This window comes from Engraulis encrasicolus, chromosome 14 (genome assembly GCF_034702125.1).
Source record: "Engraulis encrasicolus isolate BLACKSEA-1 chromosome 14, IST_EnEncr_1.0, whole genome shotgun sequence".
Lineage (NCBI taxonomy): Eukaryota > Metazoa > Chordata > Actinopteri > Clupeiformes > Engraulidae > Engraulis > Engraulis encrasicolus.
The window spans coordinates 36,103,679-36,121,426 of record NC_085870.1 but is presented as its reverse complement, the minus strand read 5'-3'; the positions used below and the strand labels follow the sequence as shown (position 1 = coordinate 36,121,426).

The 17,748-nt window shown below is 44.7% G+C and overlaps 1 protein-coding gene across 2 annotated transcripts in view; it reads left to right on the top strand.

The window, feature by feature from the left end:
• The window catches only part of pmela (premelanosome protein a), a 17,342-nt gene extending 3,769 nt beyond the window's left edge, over positions 1-13,573 (top strand). The window contains exons 3-12 of one of the 2 annotated variants that reach the window (XM_063215590.1): positions 1-95; positions 484-624; positions 1,438-1,599; positions 2,247-2,591; positions 2,850-3,680; positions 4,454-4,627; positions 5,144-5,249; positions 5,699-5,910; positions 12,204-12,291; positions 12,903-13,573. The exon at positions 1-95 is cut by the window's left edge and continues 52 nt beyond it. In XM_063215590.1, the coding sequence (XP_063071660.1) occupies positions 1-95; positions 484-624; positions 1,438-1,599; positions 2,247-2,591; positions 2,850-3,680; positions 4,454-4,627; positions 5,144-5,249; positions 5,699-5,910; positions 12,204-12,291; positions 12,903-13,062 (2,314 nt within the window). In that variant the 3' untranslated portion in view covers positions 13,063-13,573. Of the gene's footprint in view, positions 96-483; positions 625-1,437; positions 1,600-2,246; positions 2,592-2,849; positions 4,041-4,453; positions 4,628-5,143; positions 5,250-5,698; positions 5,911-12,203; positions 12,292-12,902 lie in introns of both variants that reach the window. The other variant, XM_063215589.1, reaches the window with a different exon arrangement.
• Positions 13,574-17,748: the final 4,175 nt, after the last annotated feature.

Sequence of the window (17,748 nt, the reverse complement as noted above, 5' to 3'; positions counted from 1 at the left end):
CAAATCAAGTTTCAGCATCAATGTGGTCTTCCCACCAAATCAAACTGTTGTCCCCGGCGGGCAGGTTGTGTGGACCAAAAACGTCACCATGGGTGGTGAGTGTACCAATATGGAATTTGATTCTCTGAAGACATAGTTGGAAGTAAAAGAGTTCTGCTTCTGATTTGTTTTAGCTTCTCTGCTAGTCAGGTAGATTTGCCAGCTAGTACAGATTCTGAGGCCTAGGGTCCATTCATTTTGTAAAAACGTATCTTGTATAATCTGGATGGTACCTTGTTAATAACTTCAAACATCTACTGTGCATGTACTTTGGTTAAAGGCAGTCTAACGTTTGTATGGATTTATGAGATCACTTCAAATGAGGAGCTTATTGGAAATAATGTGCTGAAAAACCTGTTAACCAGATACAGTAGTGCCACATGTTTGAAATGAAAAGAGGGGGAAGACACTTAAAAGCATCCTTTGTCCTATGTGCTATCCCAGGAGCACAGTACCTCAAGGGCCAGTCTGTGTACCCGGAGCGCAACACCCCAGATGAGTGGTCTGGCTTCTTCCCCGATGGCACCCCCTTCAGAGGCACCACTGGCAGGAAACCACGCTTCATCTACGTCTGGAAGACATTCGGTATGAATACATTACATTACATAACATTGCAATACATTTAGCAGACACTTTTATCCAGGCAACTTACAAATAGGACATTAATTACAGTAGCCTCTTACTGCAGATGGGGTCGCCTGCGGACCTATTCACTATTTGCTGAAAATACTCAACTACGTCATAACAACATTGCTATGACAGCCCCGAGAGCCCTAAGTAACAGATTAAGACATAGCCATTACAATTTTGGTGACAGTAAGGTTATAACAGAGGCTCTGCGCTAAGGGGTTAATAGAGCGTCTGTAATACAGAGTAAGGGGGGATTCAGAGTGCAAGTAATAGAAAATACAACCTCAGAGGAACAACATACATACGTAGACGATGATGTCTTTTTCTCAGTCTGGGGGTTTCATTTGCAAGTTTGGTTGTGTTGTTATTCTCTTCTTCTTTCTGATTGCGCATGACAATTTACAGAAAGAAAACAATCTCTTGTTCTGTCCTTCAATTATGTACCGCTCTTGAAAAGAGGACAGTCAGCCAAACTATAAATGACTGATGATGGATACAGTAATTGAATGAAAGGACTTGATGAATAGATGAATGACTACCACAGGTGGCACAGATTAACAACCCTTCCTCTATAGGCCCTTTTCATGTGATGTCAGACACCTTTGAAGCAATGCATGTGAAGACACGTAGCACCTTCTAGCGTAGACATAAACTTACAACCCACTGCTTTCTATGGAAACTGTTCATTGTTTTTCCTGCTTCGCTTCAAAAAGGGAACTTTTTTGATTTAATTGTGGCTAAAAGTCTTAATTCCTGTCCTCCATACAGGTCGCTACTGGCAGGTGGCAGACGGGGCCTCCTCCGCCCTCAGCATCGGCACTGACAACATCCCCCTGGGCTCCTACAAAATGGAGGTGGTGATCTACCACTGCCGCGGGAAGGACCGCTTCATCCCCCTGGGATACGGCTCCAGCCAGTTCTCCATAACAGGTAGGCAAAGACAGACTGCAGGGAATGGACAGGATAGTCACAAATGCGTAGTCTACGTAGAGCAGGGGTTCCCAACCTTTTCGAACTTGTGGCAGCACTTGAAATTTGTACAAATGTCCGACGCCCACCTTTGACCCAAGAAACAGTGCAACTCAAATAAATAGTCAACAACAGCAACACACACGCACAAATATTATTTTGATTTTTAGAACATTATTTCAAGTCCCACTTGGAATACCTTCAGGGTCCTCCAGTGGAGCCCGGCAGACAGTTTGAGAATCACTGGTCTATAGCATCAGGGACCAATGGGCAGTTTGTTTCACGAATTTCGAGAGTGAATCTGAGTAGATGAAAATAGATTCATTGTGAGTTCATCTGGGAAAAGGTAGTCTAGAGGGTCTCTACTGTAGCCTATACTTAACATATTCTTCTAATGATCACATTGATGCATTGTGAGTGCCTTTTACTATTCCCAATCTAAACTGCCATTTTTGTATACTTGTTTCCAACCAAACTGGACCAGACTATGTATTTTGATAAAGTCAATGTCGGTCAATTCATTATTTCATTACATTCATTTCATTACCAATGAAGATTTTTTTTTTCCACAAGCACCACCATCTCACATTTCTGATCTCACCCTTCAGATCAGATTCCCTTCAGAGTGTCCCTCAGCCAGATGAACGACCTGAACCAGAACGACCAAAGCTTCGTGCAGAACCGTGCCGTCTCCTTCGCGGTGGACGTGCACGACCCCAGCAAGTACCTGAGCGCCTCCGACGTCACCTTCACCTGGGACTTCGGTGACAACAGCGGCACCTTCATCTCCCGCGAGAACATGGTGACGCACACCTACCTGTCCGCCGGCAACTTCAGGCCCCAGGTGATCCTCATGGCCTCCATCCCTTTCACCTGCGACCCCAACCCGCCGCCCACCATCGGAGGAGCCACGGACGAGCCCACCCTCCCTCCTGCCACCCCAGATACCACAGGTAGGAAACCGTCCAGGGCATGACCTGATGAATGCCTACTGTACAGTAGACAATACACTGTACCTGTAGTTCCTCAGAGGAACTACAGGTTCCTCAGTGGACTTTTAGAATTCTGAGTTATGACAGTACGGAGAGTCAGATTCTTTTTGGTAACGACATGCTTGTAAGAGAGGCTCTGTATGGACTGCATGAAGGCTCTACATCAATTAAGGCAGCTTCTGAATAAATTGCTACATTAATCTATGTGTATCCTTCCAGGAGGTGGTGGTGGTGGCGGCGGAGAAGATGAGACCACCATGTCAGTGCCCGCTTCTGCATTAGTCCCCGCTGCTGATGAGAATGGAGACATCGTTGACGCAGAAACCGTTGATGCCACTACTGTAAGCGACACAACGGTTGCTGATACCACAGCCGACACAACGATTGTTGACGCCACAGCCGACGCAACGGTTGTTGACGCCGCAGCCGACGCAACTGTTGTTGAGGCCGCTGCCGCAGCTGATGTGACCACTATTGATGCTGCTACTGGAGACGTCATTCCGGCTGCTGCTGGAGACCTCATTCCGGAAGATGTGGTGCCGATCGGCGATGCTACTGCTGCAGCCGGGGACGCCGTCGCAGCTGGTACCGATGCTGCTGCTGCCGCCACCGACGCCGCTGCTGCTGCCGCAGATGCAGCAGTTGCGGTCGCCGACGCCGCCAACACTCAGATCATCGAGGAAGTCGCAGCCCCCAACGCCCCTGCCACGGCTGCAGCCACAGTCGCTCCCACCACCGTTCCCCCGGCTCCCGCGGTCAATCCTGCCGCTGTGGCCGAGACCGTCGCTCAGGGCATCGCCGCCGTGGCAACCATCGCTTCTAACCTCGCCGCTGCCGCCGTCACCGTTGCCAGCAACGCTGCCGGCGCTGCCGAAACCGCCGCCGGTCAAGTCGCCCAGGCTGCCGCCGAAGCCGTCGGCAGTGTTGTCAACAACGATGGGCTGGACCCCGAGACCCCGGTCGTGAATCCTGACGGCATTGCCGCCACCGCCATGGCCGCCACCGTAGCAGCAGCTGTACCAGTCGAGGTGCTGGCAGCTGAACTAGAAGGTAACAGCGGTCCTCCCGCCCTCCTCGCCACCATTCTCCCTCAGGCCGCCGCCGCTGCCGTCTCCGTCGCGTCAGATGCTGTTGCCGCCGCCGCAGCTGCTGCCGGTCTGGCTAACGGTAATGCGGTTGCTGAGGGTGCTGCACTGGAGGGGGATCCCGGCGCACCCGCCATCCTGGCCACCATCCTCCCTCAGGCTGCCGCCGCCGGTGCCGCCCTGGGTGCTGATGCGGTTGCAGCGGCAGCTGCGGCGGCCGCTGCTGCTGCTGGCCTGGGCGGTGGAGTAGCTGAAGTACCTCTTGGTGCCACGCTGGCTCCTGTGCTGCCCGTTGGTGTTGACAACGAAGTGGCACTGGAAGCAGGTGTGGGCTTTAGGAGATGTCATCACATTGTTGCCAGATTGTGTTTGTCTGATTGTGTTTATGACATTGTTGTCAGATTGTGTTTACCTTGTAATAACCTTAAGCCAGGGCACCACTTAGCCCCATATTGCTTCAGGGACAACAACTAATACCCTGTACCTACCGTATATAGCAGTAAGTTGCCATGGCTGAGAAAAGCATGGTCATTCCGAAGATTGTAGGGAGCTTGGTGTCGCTGACTTTATTTTCAGTTTTCATTGGGAATATTGTAGACAAAACACCTGCAGCACCCTTTCATATTTGTGTGAAGACCTTTCAGATGTAGAATTTCAAGACAATATGACATGAATTGAGAGCGTCTGCTGTGTGTGAATCTTAATGCAATATAACGTCTACATTTTGTAATGTTGCAGTGGCACCCACAGCAGCCATGAACGAGATTGGCGCTGAGGTGGAGGTTGCAGCGGGTACAGAGGCTGCCCAGGTGGCACTGGTCATTGCCAAGCGACAGGCTCCCGAGATGCCCGCCGATAATGGCTGCAACATCTACCGCTACGGCTCCTTCTCCACTCAGGTCCAGATCGTCCGTAAGTCGAGACCTCTTATGGTCGTTCTTGTGGTCAATATGTCTGCGTGTAGATCGATACTGCATTTGAAGAGAAAGAAATCATGAGGCCTTAAAAAGCAACTTTCAGGTTAAACACAACTATATGTCACGTTACTACAACAGTTCAGACAGCGAAGGGAATAGCAGGTCCATAATCTGTGGTCAGGCACCTCCAAAATTGTCTAAAATGTTTTTTTATCTGTGCCTGCACTGTAAAGTTGAAAAGTGCATTGTTCATAGACGTTTTCCAAAAGTTGTCTTTCAAATCCCTCTGCATGCAATAACTAAGAAAATATTACAAACAATTAGGATATAGGATGCACATTGAGATTTGCTGCCAAATCTTAGGAGGGTGCTTTTGCAAGCCTATAGAGTTGTCACAACAGTAGATGTCTCTGGAAGTGAATTACATTTGCTGTCACTAGGGGGTGTTTAGAGCAGACAAGCTACTAGAATGGCACAGTGTATGTACTCTTCTCTCTCGTGTTTTCCTCAGAGGGGATTGAAAGCTTGGAGATTTTGGCAGTGAATAACGTGGTGACACTGTCATCCGAGGTGGACCAGCAGAATGCTGTGGATCTCACGGTTTCCTGCAAGGGAAGGTATGGCTACATACACACATCAAGTCACAATCACATCTGTGAAAAGAGAGCCAAGGTTTTTTGTTGAAAGGAATTTAACAATTGAAAAGTTTAAAAAAGACTTGCTTACGTGTATCTACCATTTAGTAGTCAGAAATCTTTCAAGACATCAGTTGACCTGCCCCCTTTCCCTACCTCTCTTTCTCTCTCTCTCTCTCTCTTCTGCTCTCTCTCTCTCTCTGCCCTTCTTCGTTCCCCCTCTTCTTGCCTCTTTCTGCCCCTCTACCCACTCTCCCTGCCTCCCTCCCTGGCCCTTTCTGCTCCCTTATCTATGCTCTACCACTAACTACCTTTCTCTTCCTCGTCTCTCTGTCCCTCTCTGAACCCCATGTCCATGCCTCTTCCTGTCCCTTTTCGGTTCCCCCTCTCCCCTCCCCAAACCCCCCCTCTCTCTCCATGTCCATTTGCAGCTTGCCCAGTCCCAGTCAGATGTGCACAGCCATCTCGAAGGAGGAGTGCAACGAGCCATTCCAGAGGGTGTGCAAGACCGTGGGGCCCAGCCCTGACTGCCAGTTGGTCCTCCGCCAGTTCTTCAATGGCAGCGGTGTCTTCTGCGTCAACGTGTCCCTCATCAACGAGGTCAGCCTGGCCATGACCAGCGCCAGGGTCAGTGTCACAGTAGGTGAGTCGATCACGATCCTCGATGAGGATCAGGAACATGGGCCGGGCTTGCAGCCGCAACAAGATCTAATGCGCCTCCGACAGCAGCCCCAACAGCCCCAACAGAAAGAGGAATTGAATGCCAGGGTTAGTGACACGCTAGGTAAGTCACTTGTGTCTCTCCATAATGACGATGAAGACCAGCTAGAGCAGGCACAGCAGTTAGAGCAGCCCCAACAGCCACAGCAGAAAGAGCTGGAGAAATACAAGAAGAAATACCGCCCCAAGCCCCCAGCAGGTGAGTCGTTCATGGCTCTCGATGATGGAGAAGAGCAGCCAGAACAACCACAACAGCCAGAACAAGAAGATCTATTCAGTGCAAAAGTTCTAGAACAACCCCAACAGCCACAACAACAGGAAGATCTATTCAGTGCCAAAGTTCTAGAACAACCCCAACAGCCACAACAGGAAGATCTATTTAGTGCCAGGGCCGCAGTAGGTGAATCAGTCAAGGTTCTCGAACAGGAAGAAGATCCAGACACCGGACCACAGCAACCTCAGCAAGATCATATCCTCCTAAACAAAGAACCACATCCTCCACAGCAAGACCATATCCTCCTGAACAAAGAACCACATCCACCACAGCAAGACCATATCCTCTTAAACAAAGAACCACATCCACCACAGCAAGATCATATCCTCCTAAACAAAGAACCACATCCGCCACAGCAAGATCATATCCTCCTAAACCAACAACCACAACAGCCACAGCAACCAGAACAACAGTTCAATGCCATGGTCAATGCCGTACTGGGTGAGTCAGTTAGACAGTCTGTCAGGTGCCAGTAGTAGGCCTACAGGTAGAGTAGAGTGGAGATGCTTACTTAAAGCTGCATTCCACTATTTCTAGAAATATGCTCATTTCCACTTGCCCTCGAGTGAAATAATTGAGTTTCTCTCATTCCTCCAGCCGGTCTCTGAGTCTGGTAGTATTATCCCTAGTTCCAACATAGCATCATTGAACCGGGTGCTAGTTGGTACCATCCGTTTTAATGATGCATGCTATCTTGGAAAACTAGAGCCAGAGAACAACTGGAGGAACAGGAGAAAGGTAAAATGTTAACTCAAGAGTAGGTGGGAAATAAGTATTATTCCAGAAATGGTGGAATGCCGTTTGAATCCTAAAGTAAATTAAGGGTCAGTCAACTGCAAATAACACAGACTAAGTCTAGGAGAACTCAATTAAAAACATGCATAACAGATTTAATTAAAAGCTTTTTACTGAATTAATCTCAATTGATAACATTTTAATTGTGTAGCAGATGCCAGCTGGCAGAGTTCATCTTGGAACGTTAGTAAACCTCATTTGTAAAAGTTGTAAACACCTCATACAGAAATGCTCCTCCCTCAGTTAGCTGCCTGAATTTTAGCTTGCTTGCTATCGTGTCTGCCTGTCATATGGGAGGTCACAGGTTCGAATCTGGATCTGGACTGACTGAAGATAATTCGAGTCTCGAACTTTTGATCAGACATAAAAAAAATCGAGTGAGCAAAAATCTTCAGCGCAGCTGTATGAGGCATCAAGAGGGAGGTTTACTAACGTTCCACTCTGAGATCTGCTAACTGGCACCCGTTGCACTCACCTCCCTAAACCTCACTCCTACCCGGGTCATGGCACCACTGTTGCCCAAGGCTATTGTGGACCAGGTTTCTCGAAAGTATCATTGCTAACAAGTTAGCAACTTGGTAGGTTGCCAATGGGAAATTGTTTTGCAACCAAGTAAGTTGCTTACTTAGTTAGCAACGACACTATCGATAAACACTGTATAGTCCAGATCCTGTCTTGAATTCACAACTTCTCAGATGGAAGACTGGCACGCTACTTTGTGAGCTAAAGGCCAGTCTACTAGCTCAATTAGTGGTGTTTCTGTACACGTTGTTGGGAGGGAGGTTTACTAACGTTCCACACCAAGTTATGCTAGCTAGCATCCGTTACACTCACCCCCATAAACCTCACTCCCGTCCGAGTCAGTGCGCCAGTGTAACTCGAGGTCATTCAGTGCTATCCAGACCCAGTCTCAGGTCTACGATCTCCTATATTGGAGGCAGATGTGCTACCAAGTGAGCTAGGAAACCAGGCTGCTAGCTCAGTTAGCCGTGTATCTGTATGAGACATTGGGAGGGAGGTTTTTACTAATGTTCCATGCTAATCTCTGCTAGCTGGAATTCGTTAAGGCCCATTCATACCTTACAGTATGTGCGAGGCAGTTACTACGGATAAGCGTTTTCACACATTCTATCCAATTCGAAAACAATAACAAAATCAAACCTCGGCACCTGTCAAACGTAGGTATAATGGTGTTGACGGTTGGAAAGTATGAACAGAAATATCCATGTAATTGGCCAAACGTAGGGTATGAATGGGCCTTTACACACTCACCAACTTAAACCTCACTGCCATCCGGGTCGCGGCACTAATGTACCCCGAGGTCACTCTGTGCAGTACAGACACATACTGTGTCTCAGATGGCACTCTTCTACACTTCAGCCCGAAGTGCACAAGTGCGCCATCTGAGACACAGCAACAGTCTTAAACTCGTGACCCCTCCTATGGTAGACAAATGGGCTCCCAAGTGAGCTACGTGTAGCAGCTCTGTATGAGGATACGGGAGGGAAGTTTACTAACACTTAATGCTGAGTTTAAATAGCTGGTATACAGTATGTTACAATTGTATAACTACATTTTCGTGAAAACTAATTTGATTTTCAATCGTATTTGAATTCATGTTAGGGGGTGAATAGGCACAGTCTAAGATATGCCATTGGAGTCAAAATGTGACGTGCACCTCAAAGGCACCCCCTTGTGGCGGTATAACTTCACTGATGATTAGGGTTAGGGAAATGTCTAGGTTTAGGCCACCTAGGCAAAATGCGACGTTGCAGATATGCTCTCTCTCAGTCTGGTCAAAGGTAGTAAGGAATTTACGAGTTGAGAAGAGATTATTGCAGCATCACTGAAGGTATGGACAGGCCTAGGTGAATACCTGCCCTAGGTGAATACCTGATGGGGACAGGAATCGAACCCTATGCCTACAAACATGACTTACTCCCCAATCACTTTCCCACGACTGCCCCAAATCCAATCTTGTTTCTGATTTGCAAATAACGGGTTGTTTTGAAGTGGTAATACAGGTAACGTATCCAGTAACCCCACAATGTTCCTCACCCTGCTCAAATGTCAAGCTCCGGACAATGATGTCGGATATCTTTTCTTACTCATTTCATACTAATTTCCATTGCCTACCTGTACTGTGTATTGCGCTCACATAACTTGGCTTAAGTATTCAGGTTTTCATACCCCTTGAACATTTCAACATTTTGCCACGCTATGACCACAAACATAAATATATTAAATTGAAATTTTATGTAAAAGACACAAAGTTGCACACTATCGTGAAACGAAATTTATATTTGATTTTAAACTTGCTCTACAACATAAAGAATAAGGAGGGCGTGCAAAACTATTTTCAGTCCCCTTTTCTCGAAGTGCATCTTGTCTTTAGAAATTTGCTGATGATGTCTGAATGAATGGTAAAGTGTTGACCTAATGACAAAACAGAGGTAAACTATGTGTAATCAAGTCTAAGTATGAATACAACTATTCTGTGATGGTCTCAGAAGTCTGTTAAGAGAACCTTGTGGAGCATACAGTCCATGACATCCAAAGAACACACCAGGCAGGTTCATGGTAAAATTAAACAGAGGTGTAATGCAGGAATTGGTTATAAAAAGATGTGCCAAGCCTTGAACTCCCCACAGAGCACTGGAAATGGATCATCTGGAAGTTTTCAGCACCGCAAACCTACCAAGGCAAGACCCTCCTTCTAAACTGTCAGACCAAAAAAAGGACTGCACTCATCCGAGTTTGCGGCCAGGTGGTCTATGATCTCTGAAGGCAAACTGCTAACAGCTAATCTGTGCAGTACAACTATCACGCTATCACACTACAGGACAACTACTTCACAAATGTGGCCTTTATGGAAGAGATTCAAGAAGAATTACATGTTAACAAAAAAGCCATACGTCCCCCAGGGGCGGAGTGGCCCACCTTTTCACACCGGGAGAATTTTCCCCTTGGCGGCCCTCTTTAAAAAAAACAAAAAAAAACAAAGCGAACATGGTTTCCTAACCAAAAAGACAAAAGCCACGAAATCTGCAGTCGTACTACATGTGGACATTAGTGTTGTCAAAATATCAACCTGAAGTGGAGAATTGTAGCCTACACCTTGATGAAATGCACAGCCAGTGTAGTCTACGTAAAACGCAGGTATACGCACCAATTTCAAAATTTCAGGGATTACAGTATACCCACTTAAAATTGATTGATCCATTATTTACAATAGCACAAATATATACAGTAGACTATACACACATCAAAAAAATGCTCAAATATACAGTATACCCACTTCAAAAAGTAGACTACACCACTGGAGCCATCATCACAGTCCAAAGCATTCATAGGCCTAGGTTAGGCTACATCACGCTACTGTTCCATGCAAATGTGCACTCCACTGTCATTTTGACAGTTTGAAATTGAAATATCGTTTAAGGAAGACAGGATGAGCATGGGCACAAAGTTTTGGGTGTGGGGATTTTTAGAAGAGTAGGCTTACAAAATATAGTATAGTAGCCTATAGCTTACAAAAAGTCTGTCTACATTGTGCAATAAACCCACCATGCAGCAAATAAGCCAAACTTAGCTACTTCAAACCACAACCATAAGTCAACAAAATGTATAACCAAACGGTGTAGGCCTACCTTAAAACGCTGTCTTCTCGCAGCAAATGTCTTTGTTTCTTGCAATCACTCTACTTTAATCCACAGCTTATTAGCCTACACACCCAGCACTGGTCACATCAGAATCTTGTGTGGTAATTATTTTGTTCCATTTCTTCAGACATAGGCTACATCCTAAATGTACCACATATAAATATATGTATGATAATAATATTATTTCGACTATAAGGAGATATACTGGTAGGTCTAACAAATCAAAACAAAACCCATTGCTTCTGTTAGGTGCAGTTATCTTGCTTCTGTTAGGTGCAGTTATCTTCCTTACCACTTGGTGGAGTCTGTTCGTAACCCAAGTCAATAACCACAGAGCAAGTGAATCAGGACTGGAAAGACTGTAAACTGTAACAGTCGTGTGGAAATCGGAAAATAAATCATAATTTATTCATATTTCCATCCTTTGGTAACCAATATACATATCACAGGTTCTTCAAATACTGAAAACGAAACTGTGTTACTAAGATCTTGTAAACTTCCGCGATCTACGGTGTATGAAAATTATCAGTAGAGAAGGGGTGTGGCCAGTTTACTGTTTGACACCGTCAGTGAGGTATTGCCGTCTGGTATACGGTATAAATACTGGCTAGTCAGCTCATACCTTGAAAAGGGAAGTGGAAAGTGGGAATTCAGTGCTTATAAGTATTATCTATTAATGTCAGGGCCGGTTGGGAACACAGTGCGGCCGCATTATTACATTTCACGGCCGCGGCCCACCGGGACAAGTCCCCGATCTCCCGACGGCCACTCCGCGCCTGACGTCCCCTGAGGCTGGGACAATGGCTCTCCGTTCAGCAAGACATCAGCCCTACAGAAAGATAAGCTGAAGATATCTAAAGTTTTTGCAAAGAAGAATGGGCAAAAAGCTGAATAGTCACCTATATATATATATATATATAACAAACGTGCAGCTGTAATTTCAGAAAAAGGTTTACCTCAGGGGGACTGAATATTGTTTGCACATCCTACTTTTCAGTTTTTATTATTGATAGCCTATGTTTAAGTTTTTTATCACATAAAACGTTCATCCCACTTAAATGTGTGTAACATTCTGTTTATCTTTCACATCACATGAATATTTTGTTAATCAGACTACACTTGTGTTTGTGGTCGTAACGTGGCAAAATGTTTGAAATGGAGCTCTAGGGGTATGAACACAATGCAAGTCACTGTAGTTGTATATGAACTTGCCCAACATAATTTATTTGCACTTATTCAGCTCATATTTGCATATCCTCGCACTAGCTGTAAATAACCACGTTTAACCTGTAAATACTGCATTTCATTTGTACATACTGCATTTAAGATACATAATGCAATGCAATGCAATGCAATTCTACTTTTGCGCTTCTGATTAGATGTCGAAACTGCCTTGTACTCATACATGTGAAAAGATCAAGTTGAATCTAATCTAATGTTATGCCATCCAAGCTCATCTAATGTAATTCTCCATTCTCCTTGCAGGCTCCGCGTCAGCAGGGGGCGTTGTGGGAGTGGTGATGGGAATGCTGGTGCTCGCCACCATAGTTGGAGTGCTGGCCTTGGCCTATCGGTGAGTGGCTGACAAGGCATTGTAGTCTTATAGCTTATTATTGTGCTTTTTTGTATATTTTTTATTTTACCCAGTCATGATACGTACAGTATACAATACAATACAACAGAAAAAAGACACGGGTCTGCAACAGGTTTTTTTTACACATCTTTACAGTATGCAAACTAGATTGAGTTAAGACGGTTCTTATATAAGGTTTAGTCAAGTGGGAATGGTTGCTTTGAGGCCTAGCCAGTCTGGGCAATGCTATAATGTATGTGGCCATTCATTTATCGTTAGTGTTTAACCCAAGACTTTACTGTCTTTTAACATAGTGTGCCTAGCTGGCGAAGAACATTATTGATCTTCTACACTGGGAATTTCACTGCAGTAGTCTGTGTTACGCCAATGATGTTAAGTTACATTGGCACTTTTTTGACTCTGATGAAGACGCAGTGCGTGGAAACATTAGTCATGCTTGCACCACAATAAATAACAGCAAATCGTATCCTGTGTGCTCCAATCATCCTTGGCCCAGTGGACCAGCTTTGAAGTGGACCAGCTTGCTTTCAACTGATTACATTGGCACTGTGTTTGTGTTTGTGTTTGTGTGTGTGTGTTCCACCCCTCAGGCGTTTTAAGCAGTACTCTCCGCTGATGGAGGAGTCTTCAGACAACCCCCTGAGCGGTGCGGGCAGGACCTCCGTGCCCATGCTGCTGTGGACCCTTCTCAGCCGCCAATCACCTGGCGAGAGCCGCCCTCTGCTGCAGGGGGCCGGCCGCGTGGTCTAGATGTCTTTACACGTGTGTTGTATAGTGTGTGTGAGTGTGTGTGTGTGAGTTTGTACTGTGTGTGTGTGTGTGTGTGGCTGCAGATTTGAAAATACACATGCACGTGCTGTCTGTCTGTCTGTCTCTCTCTTTTCTCTCTCTCTCTCTCTCTTTCTCTCTCTCTCTCTCTCCCTCTTTCTCTCTCTCTCTCCCTCTTTCTCTCTCTCTCACATACACCGGCATGAAGACACACACACACTAGCAAAACACACACCCTCACCGCAGCTGTGATCGTCCCCTGTTGATGCAGTGCTGATAATAAAACAAACTTGAGGAATAAAATGTATACATTTTCTAAACATAAGAGAAGAAAGACGGTCATTTGCAAGGTTTTTTTTGTTCCTGTATTGGGCACCCAAGTGTACATACCATATTATTTCAGCCCCATAATACGTACTTATATGACGTCCAATAATCTCACGAGCATTTGTAGAAATGTGCATTTTTTTAAAAATGTGGCCTTTTTTCCCTGCTTCACTTCGTTTTCTTGTCAACAAAACTGAAAATAATCTGAAACTAACCTGACATCACCAGAGCCATATACTTAAAGCAGGAGCTATGTCCATGTTTGATATTTTGCTGTAGTTGCCTCTTTGATGGCCTAGTTTCCCATAGCTGGACTGAAGTGCATAGTTGTGCATAGAACTCGTTGTGCTTGTATGCTATATTAGCTTTGGTGCTTTACTTTTTTATTTCTTCGCATCGTACTATAATAACAGTTTTTGCAATTGACCTGAAAAAGAAACCTTGTAACAATTCTTAACTCACTAATTATTATTTATGATGTAATTATTTCTAAGTGATTTGTAATCTGATTTCTCACTGCTCACGTGTGCATATATCCCATATTTCACTTGGTAATCATGTAACTAAGAAGAGACACATTTTTATGTACTTGTAGGAAATTAACACTGAATCGTAACTTTTTTTTCATGGATAATCATGAATGGATTTTGCTCTGGGCACATGAATCTATCAGTGTCTGCAATCTAGGGGCAAGATTGCCAGTACGCAGGTGCACCACACTGCATATATATGCCATATTTTTGTTGTTAAGAAGATATTTTTCTAGTGACCTTCAGACCTCTCAAGACCTTAAAGATGATATCTACACTGTACTACCATACAGAATATATATGCTTTCCCAAGTGTATATCTTGACTGAGGTAGGAAAGGCAAATGGATCTTTTCTTTTGAATGTTAAAAGAGTTGCTGTCAGTCTTAAAATGACCGCCTCAGACAGCACATTTAAAAATGTCTTCCAAATTCAGGGGTGATTAACTTTTGTTGTACGTTACAGGGTCTTTTGAAATGTATGTACATAAATATTAAACTGGAACATATTTTCCAACCCTTCAGAATATCTCTTATTCTCTCACTTCAATGGACTGTTAGAGGGCAGGTATGTATGTGGTTTTGAAATGTGGTATTTGTCCATAGTGCCTGAGTCCAGGGCTCTTTTTTTCCCCACCATCGGAAGACACCAAGTTTAATCTCAGGTGACCACTGTGAGAAACCAACTATTAAAACAGAGTTGGGAAGTGTGCCATTAAAGTCAAATCCCAAAACCACACTCTACCAGGGTTCCAGAGCAAGTTCCACATTCCATCTAACACTGTGAAAGCCAGATGAACTAATGAAACAAAACATAATAATCAGGATGAGCCACCTGAAAAGTAAGGCCCTGTTTATACATATGTGAATATTTTTGAGAACACATACATTTGGGCCTTTTGTGGGTTTTGTGGGGATTTCTATAATGCCCCTGTCTAGTGTTGCCAGATGTGTCTGACCAAATCCCACCCAAAAGCTTCTCAAAAACTGCCAAATTGCGCTGAATTCCGCCCAAATTCAACAAATTACATTGACTTCTATGGACCAAAAACGGCTGAAAAAAAAAACGCCAAATGGCCAATTTTCCCTATTTTTACCAGCAGACACTCATCCCAAGTAGCCCAATTCGGCGGGCACCTGCCCAATCTGGCAACACTGCCCCTGTCACAATGGTGGTTTATATATCCATGATGTGTAGGGTTACCACATCTGAGATGTAGAAAACCGGGACACATCGGTCGGCGTCCGCGCACCCTTTTTTTTTGCTCGCGCGCTTTGCGCGCTCGCATTTAGACATATAGACAACTATTTTGGAACAAGCACACATGACCCAATCTATGGACACACATATTTTCCGGACATTTATAGGCTACTCTTAAATTATCTGAAGGGACAGGTTGACTTAGCCTACAGTAAGCCGGTACACATTCCCACCAGGCTGGTAATTTGTGGTTATTAAACTCAAAGATACTTTTTTGGACATGGTGGTAATATAAATAAATAATGAGACACAGTTTGTGAGTGCGGATTTTTCTGCCTACAGCTGTGCACTGGCACTATGGCAATATCAAACCCAAGTGTTTGATTATCACATCTGCATGACTCACCTCCATTGATAGAGGTTGCAAAGATGACAAATAACTGTCCTCCTGGCAAACCACTTCATTTAATCCTTTCGATGGATAATGGTTGGCATTGCTGTATGGTTTTTTGTGCTAATGTTAGAACTTTGAAGTTCAGTCCCTCCGGTCAATCAAAAAAAAATAAGCAGAGCTTTTGCTCCCCCATAAACTTTCACGTGTGCCATGCCTTCCAGCGGCATTCTGCATGGAACACTGAAGCAGCGTTCTCTGGTCGAAGTCAGCGAAAGCAAAGGCGACCAGAGCCTAACCTGGCTTTCAGAATGCCTGGCAAAGGTTACGTGCCCACGGTCGCCTGCAGGTAGCCATGGCTTGCTTTGCGTCTGTCTGCTACGCTTAGCGAAATAATTAACATGGGTTTTGTGGACGATTTGGAGAGACCAGTTGACTTAGGCATACATAATGGGAGATAATGTGAGGGAGTAAAAAAACGGGACAAAACGTGTCCCGGATAGGTTATTCCATTTTCCTGTACAGAGCACAACAAAACGGGACAATCCCGGAAAAACCAGGACGTGTGGCAACACTAATGCTGTGGATCAAAATACATTTAAAAAAAAGTTTTTTTAAATCCGTTTTTTAAAAATATAGTTATATGTGTAACCAAGGCCTTAACTGCGTGTCGCAGATGCAGATGTTTTTCTTCACATGAGTCATTGCTGTTCATGTTGAGTCAGAAGGAGACCAGGGCAAAGTCAGCAGCCATCTTTGAAATGCTGCCAACTGGATACAGCCTAAACAGACATCATACGGTATGGCCAACTCAAAGATAACTGAGATGCAACGGTCAAAGATCACTAAACAACTATAAACAAAAAATATGCATCATCTCAAACACCATCCAATTCAACCAATTCATCCTCAAGGAAAAAGCTGGCAACCTCCTGCATGACAAACAGGAAACAACACAGCATTATAAACAGAGACATCCTGGAGATCTGACTGGTGTGACCGCTGTGAGTGAGTTGCCTGCCTCCTGTGTCAGTGTACCAGTGGCTCACTTCTCATTTCTCATTTCTGTCATGTTTCCTTTTTTGGCAGCGATGTTGGCAGAGGAAAGAACAATTCAATCTGCAATATTCACATATTTAAAGTAAGCAACATCTTAACCTATTAAGACACGGCATTGCAAATTTGATGTTACCAGAGTGACCAAGTTGCGGTGCATTACTAAAGGCCCTGTGTTATGTTATAGTAGTGTTGAACTATGGTAGTAACCAGGGTGCGATTTGTCAGAAAACCAGAAGGGGAGATATGTTTCAGATTTCAAGCCATATCAATGGAGTTACATTAAACTATGATTAAAAATGTAGAAAAAAGTGACAATATCAAAACCAGAAGAGGGGACAATCCCCCCCATCCCCCCCTACAAATCGCACCCTGGTAGTAACCATGCATTATGCTACCAATTCTGTTTAATGTGCATCAAGTATGTGCATAATGTGCATTAGTTACAGCATAACCTTCAGAGAAACTTTGCTGACGCTTTGAAAGAGACTGAGTGTGTGTTCAGTGTGTGGACGTGTGTGTTTGCAAGCATGACATGGGACACGGAGCGCTGAGACAGCTTCGTGGATACATGGGGTCTGCTCCAACTGGCAGAGAGAAGGTGGAGCGATGGAGAGAGAGAGAGAGAGAGAGAGAGAGAGAGAGAGAAAGAGAGAAAGAGAGAAAGAGACAAATGGTAAGAGCAAGAGGAAGGAAGAAACACGTGGTGAGAGACAAAACCAAGAGGGGGGTGGAGTTAGAGGAAGAGAGAGAGAGAGAGAGAGAGAGAGAGAGAGAGAGAGAGAGAGGGAGAGAGAAAGAGAGAGAGAGAAGTAACAAGGGAAAAGTGTAGACCCTAATCATTTTCAGACGGCATAGGAACAGACAAAAAGTAGGTCAACATCACTCATTCCCAGCCCTACATTTGTGCTTGTTCAACAGTGCCATTTGTTCACATATGTATGCCAGCTATGCTAAAACATCAAACCAGGGACCTTGTTGCAGACACTTCCTAACTTGATATCTGTATGGTTACCTAGGGGACTTAGGGATATGCCATAACATAACATAACAACTGTTATTCCTAACTCAGTTGCGCTATCCTATTGCAAGATTACAGATTGTTACAGATTATTACAGAAGCAGTAAAATGAACAAACAAACATACAAACAAACAAACCAAAAC